This window comes from Colossoma macropomum, unplaced genomic scaffold (genome assembly GCF_904425465.1).
Source record: "Colossoma macropomum unplaced genomic scaffold, Colossoma_macropomum, whole genome shotgun sequence".
Taxonomy (NCBI): domain Eukaryota; kingdom Metazoa; phylum Chordata; class Actinopteri; order Characiformes; family Serrasalmidae; genus Colossoma; species Colossoma macropomum.
Genome location: NW_023494795.1, coordinates 38,124,289 through 38,141,816, shown reverse-complemented (window position 1 = coordinate 38,141,816; position 17,528 = coordinate 38,124,289). Strand labels below are relative to the sequence as shown.

The 17,528-nt window shown below is 40.1% G+C and overlaps 1 protein-coding gene across 1 annotated transcript in view; it reads right to left on the bottom strand.

The window, feature by feature from the left end:
* mei4 (meiosis-specific, MEI4 homolog (S. cerevisiae)) overlaps nt 1-17,528 on the bottom strand; it is a 70,519-nt gene that overhangs the window by 46,134 nt on the left and 6,857 nt on the right. Inside the window, 1 exon segment of the mRNA XM_036582812.1 lies at nt 3,179-3,310. Coding sequence (XP_036438705.1) covers nt 3,179-3,310 — 132 coding nt within the window.

Sequence of the window (17,528 nt, the reverse complement as noted above, 5' to 3'; positions counted from 1 at the left end):
TCGCCGTAAATTGGAGCCACTGCACCGAATCAGTTTATAAGAGTCACCTCTTTTTTATTGGTTTTGGCTGTTGATTTAAAGAAAAAAAAACTGAAAGAGGAGTGATGGATTGGCTGAGGGGCTGAGGCCAGGACGGGTCCACTCAGAGAAGTCTCCAGTCCATGGAAAGGAAAGTAAAGACAATTAGAAACAAGTGAAAAGCAAAGTGAATGCTGCTTGCTGGCAGACTCCTTCTTGACTTCTTACACATCTCATAAAGCATTATTTTACTACAGTAAAGCGCATTAATGCTTTATATATTTACAACATGCAAATAAAACAACAGGGGCTGCAATAAATAGTCAATAAAATTAGATGCACTCAATCATTAAAATATTCAAAAATGATGCACCCATTTAAACAGCCAATACTTTCACCTCTTTTAAAGGACGAATTTAGTGCACTAAAGAAAGCATGCTTTATTAAGGCACATCCTAGTGATTCACCTGTAACAAGCCTTTGGACGCAGCCAGGCCAGTAAGCATCCATGGCCTGTGGACTGTGCTGTGCACGCCGCACCGCTGGCTCTAGTCGGTCCTCGTTAGGGATGGGTATTTCAGTCAAATTTGATATTTCAGTTTGTAAGGCATTATTTAAAAAAATGTTCAGAATAACACTCTCACACACACACACACACAAAAATCTACCGCACACCAGACACTATGGGAGAAAATAACCAAAGACGGTGCTACCACACAGCATCTTACAATTAGTTTTCTGTATTAAGCCCAGACCCAGGCCATAAATCCATAATAGGTGACTACGGCCTTGAGAAAGGCAGCCAGTGTAAACTACTTAAGTTAAACAGCCAAATTTTAATAGTCTAAGTTTTCACAGCTGAATTTATTAGCCTAGCCACATAATTCCACTTCATTAGCTGGAAAACAGTGAGTTTGTGAAGTGTAAGACAGCTCACACCAAACATAATAAATTCACCAATGTATGCTGAAAATTATATTCCATTAAACTTATACAAGTAGTGTGTGAAATGAGCTACAGCTTGACATTTATCAGTGCTCTTCTGCAACACATACTATGTACTATAACAAAGTTTTATCACTACTGATGAATATTTTTTATTATATTTTTGCAAAGGGTCCAAATTTTTAAACAAATCGTATTTTAATATCGTTTTCCAAATGAGAACATTTTTAATATTGCTATAAATAAACATGGACAGACATAAGGAAGCTCTGCTGGTGTTCTGACAACACGCTAACATAAAACCCAGCACTGCTAATGATGATTTACTTTCACATTCACACTCTAGATGAGGGGATCTCCGGCAGGAAAGTTTTCCAAAAGTGGAGGAGTTTCTTGTAAAATGTCTCTCAACGTTCGTTTTTTCTTTACAAGGCTGAAGTCAGCCAGGTGAGACTGTTATGTGTGTGGCTATGTGACCAACAGTCTATGTGCCAGTCTTCAGGGTTAAATGCTGGTGAATTAGCAGTTATAAGCTACATTAACTCAAGTGTTTAAGACCACTTATTGCTAAAACTGTGCTTCAACGATCAGCAGAGCTTTATTTTACTGAAAAGAAGGATCATTTTATTTTTACTTAAAAATCAACTGCTGTGAAGCCGAAACAGGGCAGTAAAAGAGCTGCATGTTGCCGGCCCTGCTCTAGGTTAGGCTTGAACTCAGACATTTGAAGCTTGTAAGACATTTAAACAATATATTATTTACTTTGTATGTTAGCTTTACAGTTTTACTTGGAGAACAACAGAATCCGCCTGCATGTAACACAAAAAAAACAGTTTGCCTCTTTTTCATGCCTGTCAGACTCTTCCTGTCAAAGCAAGCAGTTCTTGGCCACGTTGAGTGATGAGACATTTAGTGCACGCTCTGACATGAAGCAGTTTTCAGCATCTTTAATAACCCATACAGAATGGTCACTTCCCTGCTTGCTGATGAGAGTTAACCACAGCTAACCACAGTTAACCCATGCTATTTCATCAGATCTTCTGTCTCAACAGCCTCAGCGCAAGTGTGGCCTGACTGGGCTGGTTCACCCAGATTAGCATTTTATGCTACATTCTATTAAAATCATGTTCATCAGTGATACTTTTCCTCATTATGTAATAAATAATATTCATAAGACAGCATGAAGGAAAAAATACAAAACAGATGTATCCCTAAAATAAGGAACAAAGTTGCAGGGTGCACATGCAGTGTACTCACTAAAAGGCCTTCTTGTCAGTTATTGCTAAAAGACAGAATTAGATGCTGCTTTTTGTTATTAGTTCTCAAATTCACAGATCAACATAAACATAAAAGTAAAAAAGTGGCACAAAAAACGATCTAAAATTTCGGTACAGTTGAAAACTGTACTGTACATTAACATGGAGTTAATGTTGTTAATACTTGGTGTCAGCTAGTGCTAACCAGCTAACAGCTATAGCTAGCTAATAATGCATCTATCAAGATCTCATTTTCACAATAAAATCTTAGGACATACTGTAGACGAAACCCTTCGTATACAGGCTGGGTACGGCCTTCTCTTCCAAGATAGGGCACTTGTACAAGCTGTCAAGTTGCTTTGGAGCCACACCACTCCTCTGGCACATTTTCCAGGGTAAACACTGATCTGCTACTGTCTGCTGTCAAAGCTGCAGAGAGCTGTTGTCTCAGCGTCTCCCAGCGGCTTTGGCTGTGGTTCATATTTGCAAGAATCACAAGAGCATGCAATTGAACTGTCTTTCTGCCCGACACACAAAACGGAAACAGAGTCTCCTTGCGTAAAATGTTAAACAAAAGCAGAATTCGTTCACGCCCCACGGAGAGCGCACTACGCTCATATTGTTCCTTAATAAAATGTGGGCGCAGAAACGACAGGCTTGCTTTCCATACCAGAGAGGAGCTCAGCGGGAGGAGATACTGTAGGCCTAAATCCTTCTGTTTTCCTTTCTCTCCCGTTCACACATTTCGCTTTCACAGTGTCTGTTGTGCCAACTCATTTAATATTGCTGGGGGTGACAATTTGGAAGCTTTCTCAAATTAACTAAATCGAGAAATAACACGATTTGCAAACAAATAAAAATAGCGTCAGCAATCATACTGACATGAGAAAGTTGACGGTTCTGAAACTTCGGAAATCAGATCATGTGATCGCCCCTTTAGCAGACGATTGCGTTCTTACCTGACAGGCGTTCCAGAGGTGCTGGGCCAGGTGGTTGATCTGGAAGAGAAGGAGTCTTAAGAGCACTGACCTGAGCACTCTGCTGCTTCCCAGAGAGATCAGGCACTCTGTCAACGTCTCCTGCACCGCAAACTAGAGTGAGACAGAAACAAGACGTTATCCAGAGAAAAACAAAGAAAAGCACAGTTTACACTCACCCCTGACCGCCATCTCTCCCAGCCTGGTCAGGCTGATGAACATCAGAGCAGAGTGAGCAAAGCTTCACGTTGGTTCCTTGGCAAAGCTGACTACTCTCATTCATTTTTACAGCAAAACTGAACAGTTTACAGTAATAGTTCAGTCTGATTTTCCCCCTCTTGCCCTTTACCTCAGATATAGTGGATCAGCCAAGATATGTTTGCTGTCTGAACGCAGCTAAAAAGTAACAGAAGCTTTTTTCAAATACAGCTGGCCCGAATGATTTGAATACTCGAGTACTGGTGCGTTTTGTTACTTTTTGTTTGCTTTATTTAGTATTTGTCTTTTGTAAATCTGTTCGACTCACCAAACTTTTAGAACATTCTTGTGGATTCCTGACAATTTTCAGATTTGGAGGCTTATTTTTCACTGTTCTAAACCAAATATTTGATCATAAAACCAGGAGAAATTGTAATTACCTACTGACAGATGTGATATTAGGATATAAAAATCACGTCATCCCTCCGCAACATTAGCTAAAGGCCGATCACAGCCACACTGGCCCTATAATTGTGCAATGTCACCCATTTTCATTGAAAGAATAACGCAAGATAGGTTAGTGAAATACACTAAAAGCAGAAAGACCTTTTAAACAAAGAGAAACTACCAAATACACATTTGTTTGTTTGGCCAGTTTTAACTGCTGAATGACACTGAGGTGAAGAAGCCGAGTGCATCCTCAGTCACTTGTTTAGCCTCTGCAGAGCTAAGAGATGGAGACAGAGACAGCAGGCTAACTAATTGGTTAACTACCCTATTTCTGGATCATTGCTGCTATGTCAGACTCACCTTACATAATATTACAGCACATCTGTCCCTTGTAAAAAGGGATGTATAAATATGTAACTACTTCTTATAAACTGAAAAATGGTAGAATACTTAAAATTAAGGTTAATAGGGTTTGTACTTTTTAAACAGTGAAATTCTATTATTTCCATGACATAAAATGATTTTCCCATGCCAAACATTTAGCACAGTGCTGGGTGATACACACCTAATGAACAAAAGTATTGGGACACCTACACATCACACCCACAGGAGCTTTTATGACATCTCATTCTAAATCCGTAGGCAATAATTTGGAGTTGGTCCCCTTTTGCTGTTATAACAGCTTCCACTTTTCTGGGAAGCTTTTTACAAGATTCTGGAGTGTATCTGTGGGAATTATTGCTCATTCATCCAGAAATTGTGAGGTCAGACACTGAGGTTGGACGAGACGGCCTGGCTCGCATTCGCCGATAGTTCATCCCAAAGGTGTTTGATGGGGTTAAGGTCAGGGTTCTACACAGGTCAGTCAAGTTCTTCCACACCAAACTCACCCAGCCAGGCCTTTATGGACCTTGCTTTGTGCACTGGGGCTCAGTCATGCTGGAACAGAAAAGGTTCTTCCCCAAACTGTTCCCCAGAGTTAGAAGCATCCAATTGTCCATAATGTCTTGGTGCTGAAGCATTAATATTTCCCTTGACTGGAACTAAGGGGTCTAGTCCAACCCCTGAAAAACAACCCCATAGCATTATCCCTCCTCCACCAAACTTTACAGTTGGCACAATGCAGTCAGGCAGGTAATGTTCTCCTGCTGTTTGCCAAACCCAGACTCGTCCATCAGCCTGCCAGATAGAGAAGCAGGATTCGTCACTCTACAGAATACGTTTCCACTGCTCCAGTGGTGGCGTGCTTTACAGTTCAGCCAACGTTCGTGTTTCACAAGGGAAAACATTCTGTGCATGGAAGGCTGCAGCAAGGCTTTATCAGTTTAGTAAGCATGGCAATGAAAACGTGCTACCCTGTACAGCTTTAGAATGTTCTTAAGCCACTAAGCATATCAGGACTGATACAGCACATGGACCAGATTACGAGACACACATTCTTTCTCTGCATATGAGACAGATGGTGAGTTTTCTGACGTTAAGATCATCCAATTTGATAAATATTGCTATAAATGTAATCTACAAGACACAATACATTTTTGTAATACACAGTGCAAGACACAAAAAAACACTGTAATAATTCCCACCCCTATAAGAGAGATTATTTAAATCAGATTAACAACTCGCATGTAGCGCAGATGAAGGTTTAGGCATGCAGTCGGCATGATGCTAATTTGTGGCATACAAGCTATCATTTGATAGCTAACATGAGGTCAGGAAACATGGCTTGACTTCTGGGGTTGGGGAGAAATGTACAAATGTGATTTACGGCCAAACTATAGCTTCAAAAACCCTAAACAAGACAAAGGAAAGAGTCTGCTAGGACACAAAAGAAATGTGCTGTGCGTGCCTGGCAGACAGAAACCGATCACTTTTGCGAGCTGGAAACATGTTATTTTGCACATTATGGGTGTGAAATGAAGGCAAGCATGAAAGTGATTTTTTTGGATGGAACTTCCTTTCAAAAAAACACCAGCGGGTGACTCGGCATCCCACACACAGGGCAGGGGGAAGAGGAACCTCATTCAGGAAACGAGAAAGTCCAATTAGTCCATGTAATGAAACCCCAGTAGCGCAATTAAAGCGCCGACGGTGCTAAATGTAACCTAACTGTATGATTTATGAAACACGTTCAACTGGAGATAAAGTCCAGGGGCAAACTAATGGAAAACAATCAGAAACGTGCACGTTAAAGTGATACAGCTGTGAGGAATGAAACAGACTGTGAAATCATATTGGATCCAGCAGTGCTGGTAGCTGGAATCAGGGCTACAGAAGCGACCGGTAACTAACAACTAATTTCACTGAACACTAACTTTGTAACATTTAGCAAACAGGACTCCTAACGTCTCCGCCGTGCTGCATATAAGCAAGAATGCTTTACCCATTTGCTGTACTCAACTCTCTAAACTGACTGAATCAGTTTTCTCTGATGCCGGCATCAGGACTGTGACGCATCCAGAACTCTCGCTCGTATAGCATCCACAGCATAGGCTACATTTATTTTTCCATGCATTTTAAAACAGGCCATTCTCAAAGCTATTAGCTGCCTATGGCTCCATTCAGGTATAACCTGACAGAAGAGTAGCTGAATGTATACATAAAAATCCCTAAAAGGTTTGTGCCACCTGTAACTGCAGCAGGGGGGAAAATCGACTGGGTGAAATGGGCGTCTGAGAGAAGCAATAAGAGGCCGCTCGATTTCAGAATGAGCAATGGGGGTCAGCGATGATGAAAAGGGGTTTTGTGTAAATGTGCATCAGTCTCGCAAAACATCACGCTTTGCTGGTCCCCCCGTTTTTTTACATAACACGAGCCTCTCAATCAAATGTACAGCGGTACAGGAGTTTTGAGGGATGGAATGTGTGATGTTATAGGACTTTTAAAGGGCTCACATCCTGCATTTTTCTTGTATTTTGTTTTATTCCCTGAGATCCTCTTATAATATTTGCTTTTGTTACACAAACAGTCATAATTCATTTTTTGTGATTATTTTCTGACCCTTCTTTATTTATATGAACTGGCAGGACTGAACAGATGTAAAGTAAATCGGCAGACATATGTAAATGAGTTTTTGTGACATCATAAAAACAATTACTTCAAAACAGCCTGTTTTTGCAGCTTAATTTTTCCATATATGGACTGAACGGTATGTTTCGAAACTAACAATGTTTACGTATACAATTCAAAAATGTGTTTTTCAATGACCCTTTCAAGGCCACATTCCTCAAAGTAGCACAAAGAGGAAAACCAGGGGTCCCACTATTTTCTTAGGACAATTTACATGACTTATACATACGACAGCTGCTGTCAGCTAAACCCTTTAAGAACGAACGTCACGCCATCAAGACTTTCAGGACACGTTCTATTTAATTTTAACTTTCCAGCCATTTGAGATATCGACAAACTTCAAATTCCACCTTAAACTGCAGAAGCTGAGCTTTCCAACAATATACATGTACGTATGTTGCACGTTCCAGTGAAATTCATCCATGGTCATGATTACCCCTGGTCAATTATAAGTTTTGTTTGAAGAGAAAATATAGTAACACATCTTCTGCAAAGAACTGCCTTAAACATAACATCCAGTATTTATTTATTTAAATATTTATTCATTTGTTGAGTTTAACATACTGGTAAAAAATCGAATATAAAAATAAGTAATTTGACTAGGACTGCACAAACCTTTGAATAAGACTAGATACAAATCGAAGTTCATCGATCACCTTTTTTTACTTTATTTTTTTTTTCCTTTTGTCATCACTTGGTAGCCAATTGGATAAATACACCAGCCAGCAGATCCAGTCAATGTAGTGATTTAGCATTAGAGACCGTCACCATGTCTCAAAATCATGACTGCTAACACAGAGCTAGCGGGTTGAGTCCAGCAACTTCTGAAACTCCTGAAAACATTTGAATTCAGACTAAAAAAAAAAAAATTCTTCAAGATGGGTACTGAGAAGCTACAAATGTATTTTGAAGGCAGCAAAGTGGAGACTGAAGACTCCTGAGAAATGTCACTAGTAGGGGTGCGATGACTATTCGACTTAGTCAACTATAATCGACGACCAAATTAGTTGGCAACTGATTTAGTAGTCGATTAGTTGGTGACGTCATTACGCGTCTTTCACACACTCACTAGAAACGTTTTGACATTACTGCTCAAAGGAGAGTTAACAACAGCGCGATGGCTGCCTCAAGAATAAAATCTTATAATAAAATCCTCAAGAATAAAGTGTGGAGCTAAACTCAGAAAAAAGGTTGTCAGGTTGCTGTTTGTAAAGCCGAGCTTAGCTGGCACGGGAGCACATCCTCCATGATGGAGCGTCTGAAGAGTGGGTGAAGATGATTCATCTCGGTAAGATATGCCCCGTCCCAAATCGCACACTAAATAGTGTGTAAAAATAGCACATATACCATTAGAAGTGCACTCATTAGTGTAGTGTGTGAAGTACAGAATTGTGTGATTTGGGATGCGGCACTAGCTGCGCTAGCGAGCCAGTTAGCTAATGTTAATGTTAAATTCCGTCCTACTTCATGTTCTGAGCTGAGCTGTAACATCTTCCAATCCGAAATGCTGCTCTCTGGAATCATTAATGGAGTTGGAACAGAGAAGCAACTGTTATTCACAGCGACTCTGTTCACTTTCCACATAACGTTTACACTTTTAAACACTGCATCGTCGTCTTAACGCCGCGGCCGCCGGTGAGTTCAGATTCGGCAAACACAGGAGAGCGTTTACAAACAGGTGTCCGCGAACGCTTGGCACCACTCGCTAACAGTTCAGGTAGCTGGATGAAGGGTTACTGTGGAAATGAAGCGTTTACACAAAATCGTTCATTTAACTGTTCATAGAGAACAGGAGAGACGCCGACTTTCCTCCGTTTCAATAAAGACCTGTGATGGTAGAATTTAGTTGCAGTGTAGACAGACAGCAGAAAGCAGAGAGCACAGACTGCACTGTTTATTTTTAACATTTAATTTTAGATTTTTTTTATTTATTTATTTGATTAAAGAAAAACTGACTTACTTTTGTTATATTTTATTGCTGCTACTTTGCACATCCTTGGTTATAAATTGTGACAGGAAAAATACATTGGAGTTTTATTTTTTTATCTTTTGTTTTAGAAGGAAAGTTAATTAAAACAGCGAATTCTTGAATGTTATTCATCTTTATTGTCTTCATTGTTAGTTAGTAAATGCATAAAACAACCTCAAGCTAAATTTAAAAGCTAATAGCTACATAAAAGTTATTTGGTAATGTAGTGATTCATAATCCGAATAATCGATTATTCGTTTCAGTAATCGATCGATTACTCGACTATCAAATTAGTCGCTCGTTGCAGCCCTAGTCACTAGTGTGATATGGCTCTTTACATGCACAGCAACAGTAAGAGCTGACAACATACACACAGGAAGTGACCTTTATAGGTCTGTAAAGTGTTTTAGTGATTCACATTATTCAATTATTTAATTTATTCAATCAAACTTTTTCATTCTGTATTTTCTTGTAACTTCTATCAGTAAAATTGTGAACAAAAATTATTTCTGGTCTTTTATTTTTGCATTTACATTCACTTTCATCTGAAAGCATTTAATATTTGTGTTCAATAACTGAACAACTGGTATTACTGGTATGAACTGGTATCGTTCACTCCCCACTCCATATAGTCCAAATGAAACTAATGTGCAAAAAGAGGCTTTTTAAATTCATTTTAATTAGTTTTAAACCACGAAAAGCAACACATTTACATATATTTGCATATTCAGCCTACAGCAGTGTAGCCATGCCCATTAATGCTGAAGTTATAAGGAGTGTCGCTGGAAAATGAGCCTATAAATTTCCAGGTTTTTCAGGGATTGCGTGATGTGTGGAAAACCGGCAGAACTTTTTAATGACAGGATTACTTGAAAATTAAATTAAAAAAAGATATAAAAAATCTGGGTTTTGATGTCAAACGAAAATGAAATCATGCAAGCTAGCTCTACCAAAAATTAATTAAATTAAAAAAATAAAAAACGTCTGAAATATATTTAATGAAATTAGACCCTTTATCATGCTTCCAAATGAAAGAGAGCAGACAAATCCTTGAGCATTTCCTTTCATTACAGACAGATGAAAAAGACACCTCAAATAACCTTCCTTTCCCCATTTTCGCCTCCATCCTACTCAATTTAGTCCTTCCTCACGGTGCCTAAAATCACACTGTAACATCTAATGTCTGAAATTGAGGGGCTCGAGATGAGCATGAACAGTAAAACCTTTTAACTCAGAAACCTGAGCATCCTGCCATACAGCTGTGGTAAAACGAGGAAGACGTTACCTTTCCGTTCCTACGTCGGCCTACGCACTTGGCACAGCCGGCAGGAGCAGGGCTGAGCAGAAGATTAGCTCTATCTAAGCTCCGATGCACGAATTAGCCAGGCACGCAGGAGAAATCATTTCCAAAACTTAGGATAATTGAAAATAATAAAACTTTAATTAAACTATGAGCAAAGAAGTCAGCCAGCCAGCCGTGGCACTAATGGGTGAAACAGGAGCTGAGAGTCGTCTCGTTGCTTACGAGGAGCCAAAACAAGACGCGTTAAATATGCCGATTTATTCATTTCCAATCCTCTGTTCCTCATCAGAGGAATAAAGCGCTCAACACTGGCAGTTTAACCGCGGATGAGAGGAACATTACGCCCACGCACATGCACACAAACACATCCAGACCATCCAAGCAGCCCCCGAAACAAACATCGCCAGTCCATAGAGCCTCAGCCATCTGCGACACCGGGGTCAGCGAAGACGCTGTAATCATTAACCGGCCAGTATCGCAGGACCCGGTCCAGAGCGCCAGCAGCAGCCTGCAGGCTGGCGCTGGGTCATCGGCATGCTAATGCTAATGAACCAAAAAGGACAATTGAATCTCAGCTCGTTAGCGGCTCGGACCCAGCCAGCAGGCGGTCAAAAGGCTGGACAGGCTAAAAAGAGAGAGAACTGTTCAATAATTACCAAACGAACACATTTAAGCTCTAAGAGTTTATCATATTGACAGCCTTCCTCCTAACAGAGCTGTGATATACGCACGAGTTTGTAGATATTACGTGTTGTAAACGTCCTGGCGCTCGGCCTCATGACCGGAGGCGGCGAGCTAATCTCAAAGCCGTTGATAAATGCATGTGGTCCTAGAGGACACCGCTCTCGCAGTCGCTCACTGCTCTGGAAGTGGCACGTCGTGTTAAAAAGAGTTACAGTGTTTTTGTATGCGTGCACCCATCCAATCAACTGGCTCCCTCGCTGACAAGGGACCGTATTTTACGAGGCGCATTATGTGCTGCTACATCCGCCGCCTCGCGGGCATCGAAAGCACACCTGCGCCCCCTCGGCACGCGGCAGCAGGAGTTTGGGAATATTTTTGCGAGATTAGTTTTTCGGTGGAAACTCCGTCTACTCGGTGTAATATGTCACACCTGAATAAATCCATGAGATGTAATCATTATCTAACCGCTCCAGTGCGCGCCGTAAACCAACATAAATCTGGAGCCCATATTACACCTCCAGCGCCATTCAGAAGCACTGAGGCACACCTGTCTTGTCTTTGATTGAGATTCTGACGCCCTCTCGGTTTCAAGATGCATGGGTGATGGTAGATGTAAGAGGCCAAGTTTTACTGCGGTCCAAGGGTTCTTTAAGGTTAACATTAAGGCCCTGGAGGATTTGATTACGAATGCAGTCAGAAGAGACGGTTTACAAAGCAGGATTTCTTAGTAAGCTGGATAACTGCTCGGCTTTTGGGAGGCATAATACCTAAAATGAAATTTCCTTTCATGCACTGAAAATGTATTTGCATAAAGGAGATACTGTAGAAGATTATCATGTATTTATTTTATTATTTTATAGGAAATTATGGACACAAAAAAATGTATGTCATTCACCATTCATTTTGTACATCATTGATCCATTGAATGCATGTCAATGACACTCGGAAGGGAGGTAAAGTCAAGCTTGCACAATTCAATTCAAAATGTATTCCTCTAGCGCTTTTTACGGCATCGTCACAAAGCAGCTTTAAGGAAAATCTGGGTCCGAGCCTCAAATAAACAGGCAAACTGCGACAGAGGCAAGAGAAAATTCCCTAACAGCAAGAGGAACTAACTTTGAGAGGAACCAAGACTCAGAAGTGGAACCTATCCTCTCTTCTGGTCGACACCAGACAGCAAAACAATAACACAATAAGAGCAATTTAAATAAAGAATAAAGAATTGACAATGAATATATATTAGGTAATACAGAATAAAGAAATGAAAGCAGCCTGTCATTTGACAGAAGTGTTTAGATTAACCCACGATAACCAGTAACAAAAATCTTTTAGAAGCATATTAAAGTCAGAAATGAGAAATGTCTATAAAAACAGTGAGAACTGTTAGACTTTTATCACAGTAAAAATAAGGTCTAAATCAATGAAAACCAACAACTACCGTTAGAAGCCTCTCATGATGAAGTGTTTTAACAGATCGACATCAACTTTAACATAAAAACATTTTCAATGCAGGAAATGCAGTAATTGACCAATCATGTTGATTTAAAATAGCAGTGAATCTAAAAGCATCTTTACCGATTTTGGTAGATTAGTTGGAGATTTCACAAAAAACGAAACAAATAATTGAAAAACAATTATGGAAGCAAACAAAAAAGCCCCAAATCAACATGCTGATACCTTTTACTATGTCCCACTTGGACATGCATGCACTGCAAACACTCTTTCACCTACAATGGACAAAGCCAATGTCTCCAAACACACTGCTGGTGAGACATTCAGGATGAAAACGTTAGGTCAGTAGTTCCTAATCCTTCTCCTGCCTTGCACATTCAGGTGTTTTCCCTACTCTAGCACATCTGATTGAACTTATCAGCTTAATAAAAAGCTTTTCCTGAGTTAAGCTGAGATTCCGCCCAAAACTACATTATATACTGAGGCATGATGCAGATTTTGCAGGCTTCCTTCATTCTGCCATGGATTGGGCATTTGTCCACTTTGGATCAAGTTAAAAAATAGTCAGCTTCAGAAGAAAAGCTCTGCTTGTCATGTATCACTTTTCACCAGGTAAGCAATCAAAAAAGAGGGCGAATAAAATTGAACCAGAGAGAGGGAACACGGGACTGTACAGTAAAACAGGTTTTCTCGCATTTGTGATTTTAAAAATATTTAGCTTAAAGATAAATATTAATTTACTGGCATACGAACCAACCTGTATACTATCATCAACGTTTGCTAAAAAACTTGAGAAATAGAGCATGAGTGCTCCTAACCACTGTAGCTTGGTGAGTAGTTTACTTTAATGTAAAAACATGATGTTGCAGTGTTTAAAACACTTGCTAACTTTGCTAATGTTTACAGGGGCTGCTTAGCAATAATTAAATCTGGTGGACTCTGCCAACCTTGTCATATGCAGATTTTGGAGGACTGTCCAATAGGAGTGCTAGTGGCTTTTTTATCTGTCTAACTCAGGGGTCGCAACCCAAATGTAAAGAAAAAACATTTTGTTCTTTCAACAAAAATAAAACCACCTTCGGAGCCACAGCGTTTTATGTCCATTTCACGTCCATTTTACCATCTTGGCTGTAAATATGTCTCAGTATGTGCTGATGTACTACTACAGGCTAAAAATACAATTTAAATGAAACGCAGACTTACTTTGCTCTGCTTTAAGCTTTAGCTCAGCTATAGCTGCTTTTCTCGCATCTCCGGCAGGAAACTTTACAGCAAAAGTAGAACAGTTTCTTTTAAAATGTTTCTCAGCGGTCGACTTTTTACAAAGCTGAAGTCGCTTCTCGTTCGTCAGCTTCTTGTTCAAATTCTCATTCCACCTTAAATAGTGCCTGAGGCACCAGAATGTAACTGCAGCACCATTTAAGGTGGAACGGGAAAATTCGAACAAGAAGCTGGTGAATGAGAAGCTGACTTTAGTCTCGTGACTTTTTCGAGTTTGACAGTTTCTTGTAGCATAAGTCTATTCGCCTTTTCGTTAGCTGCTAGCTAGGTGAGACTTGTTTGTGTTGCTATGGTGACCAGCAGTCTGTGCACCGATCTTCAGGGTTAAAGGTTGGTATATTAGCAGATATAGGCTACATTAACTCCAGTGTTTAAGACCATTTATTGTTAAAACTGTGTTAGAACAATCAGCAGAGCTTTATTTTACTGCAGAGGATTATTTTATTTTTACCAAAAATCTAATGCAGCTTTGGAGCCACAACAGGCCAGTAAAAGGGCTCCCGAGCCGCATGCTGCCGACCCCTGGTCTGACTGAAAAACCTTACTTTAGGAAATACCTACCTGGAGCACCACAACACTTCAGCTTTAGTGTTTTTCCTGCACTAATGTGCTTAATGCCACTCACAAACGGCGCGATAATTAGCTGATGAGTTGAAGCAGGTGTGTTTGATTGCAGAGCTGTGGTCCATCATGACCTGATTTGGACGCCCCCTCAGCATCAGAGTCATCCACACAGATATGTAGAGACTGACAATGCTAAGCTTGACTGATATGGGTGAGACATTTCAAGAATCACAATAAGGCACTTTTAATAAAAAAAGAAAGTCACTTTTCAATTACTATCAAATCCAGCCACGACTGCTGCAGATGGCAATCAACAATCAAGGTCATTAGACCAGCGAAACTCAACAAAGAATACGCCAAACTGCCTCAGAGAAAACTGCAATTACAGAGAGCTTATTACTTTTATTATCCATCATTCAAAATAGCCATTCACTCGTCCATTCATACTGCACAGCCATTAAACGCTAAATCAGGATCGACACCAAAGGCACACAACCCAATCTCAATCTATCAGCACAAAGCGTTGCCACTATCCTCCGTAGATTTGCAAATACAATCTGCCTCCTAATGTAGCCTAAATGGTAAATGACAATGCATTGCAAATCTTTCTATTAATCCTCTCAAAGAAAGAGACGACTTGTCCTCCGTTGGGAAACGATGACAGTTTTCTATTGAAACTTCTGAAAGCAAGATGACTGCGTTCTTAAAAAGTGGAAACATGTAGTTATCGTCCACGATTCAAATGTAAAGCAGAGATGTACAGAGCTTTGAGAATAACAGGGTATATGAAAGAATAAAATATAAATCTCCTAACTCAGGTAACGGGTCTTCAGCAGAATCCGAATCGGACAGCGATAAGGCTCCACTGAATTCAATTAAAACGGGGCAATCCAATAAAAGAGAGAATCATGACCCTCTACAATCATATTGACCCTCTACAATCCTTTATCAACAGACGATACACTTCTCATTGAGTGATATTCTATTACCTGCTGGTTTGGTAAAAGCAGTCAGCCTTACAGATGTGTTTCAAAATGGCAAGTTTCAGTGGCCTAGAGCATGGTATTAAACAGCAATGAATAAAGAAATCTACAAAGTAACTACACAGAGTTTTTCCTGCAGTGTGATATGCTTTCTGCTTTTCTTTGCGCTGGCCATGAGTTAACAAAAGCGTGGGGTTTCTGTTAGACCTGCACATTATATCGTATTTCTTTTATCACAGAAACTCATTATCATGGGTTTAAGATGTAATTAGCTTGCCACCTTAGAACTAGTGCTGGGGTATCTCTAAAAAATTCCTGATATCGATATGAATACCGTTACTTTTACTTGAATATAGATTCCTGGAGGACACTTTTTTCTGATACCTTCTTTATATTACAAATTCAGAGTGGGATTGGCTTAAACCATAAATGAGTAGGAGCTGCTAATCAAGAAGTGCTGACATTAATAATATGCATACAGAATGGAATTTAGACAGCCAATCAGCAGTCTGGACTTTAGGAAAATCATTCTGATTGGCACCAAAACAAAGATTTTGGACCGAAACTGAAATTCAGGACGCACTTAGCCCAAAACTGAAATAAAAAAACTGAAATAAAACGTTCTTTTGTTTATAATTTGTTTTATATGCTTTTGAGCGCCTTGATCAATAATACTACATATTAATGGTTGTTAAGTTATAAAATTATGATACTTTTCATGGTTGGCTAAAGGCATCTAAAGCTGAATTCCAGAGCTTTAACAACTTTCAAAAGACAAGGTAAAAAAGCTTATTACCAAAAGATATTGACTCAGTATTATTTGTGATTTCCAATAAATCAAATAATGTTAAAAAGCATATAAGCTAAAAACCACCTACAGTGCAGCTGCAGAGGACTGTGTCATGTTTCACTGTTTATCAGCGGCTGAGTGAAGGAAACAAACAGGGAACAAACAGGTGTTATTTGGGTGGTGGATCATTCTCAGCACTGCAGTGACACTGACATGGAGGTGGTGTGTTAGTGTGTGTAGCGCTGGTCTGGGTGGATCAGACACAGCAGTGCTGCTGGAGTTTTCAAACACTGTGTCCACTCACTGTGCACACTATCAGACACTCCTACCTTATTAGTCCAACTTGTAGATGTAAAGCCAGAGACAATAGTTGCTGCACAGTTTGTGTCGATCATCCTCTAGTCCTTCATAAGCGGTCACACGACGCTGCTGGCTGGATGTTTTTGACTGGTGGACGACTCTCAGTCCAGCAGTGACACTGCGGTGTTTAAAAAAGTCCAGCAGCACTGCTGTGTCGATTCCCCTCGTACCAGCACAACACACACTCACACACCACCACCACGTCAGTTGAGAATGATCCACCACCCAAATAATACTTGCTCTGTAGGGGTCCTGACCATTGAAGAGCAGGATGAAAGGGGGCAAACAAAGTATGCAAAGAAACAGGTGAACTACAGTCTGTAATTGTAAAACTAAAATGCATCTATATGGTAAGTAGAGCCAATAAAATGGACAATGAATGTAGATACAAGTAGGGGTGGTTTTAATGTTTTGGTGTATATATGTATACCGTGTTACAGATTGCCACATGCCATAAAACGAAGCAAATAAAGTATGAGTAGACACAAAGTATGAAAAGAAACAAACTTCAACCTTGCAAAGCGAGAGACATGGCTATATGGGATACTCACTTTGCTGAGGGCTTTTATAGTCAGTCCCCAGACTGTGAAATGTGAATAAAGATTAACGGTTACACAGACTTCAATAAGGTGCACACTGAAAACTTCTATGTAACTACAGTTGCAATGCGCAGCAGTCAAGCTTGTGCAAAACAAGTGCCAGGAATGAAAGGAATATAGATTACTGTCCATGTTTCTTGTCATAGTGACTGTCAGTTCAATTCAAAGTCGCATGTATGGAACGGTAGAAAGAGCTACCGAGCTAGAAAATCATCTTGCACCACTGGACCCAGTAGCTCATGTTTTCAGAGCTGGACACAGTAGCGTGCGTTTTCTTTAATTTTACACAGGTCCATTCACGTAGTCCGGCCCTTGGAGCACGACTGAATGTGCCAGCAAAGTGATTTACTGTGATATAATATGGTGAAGGTCATCTAGCTCTCAGGTCAGTGAAATCATTATGGTCATCGGCACTGACAGGGAATGAGAATGTGTGAAAATGGAGATGACGATGGACAATTTCAAAGTGTCAGAGATAAGCAAAGCATGCTAAACTTAAAGAGACAGGTCCCCGGGTCAATGATAGACCGACATAAACATTTGAACTGGCCTCTCAGGCCACCAAAACAACCCATCTTGTTGTCACATGAATATAGCCATTTTATTTACTATCCAAAACCACCAGTGAAT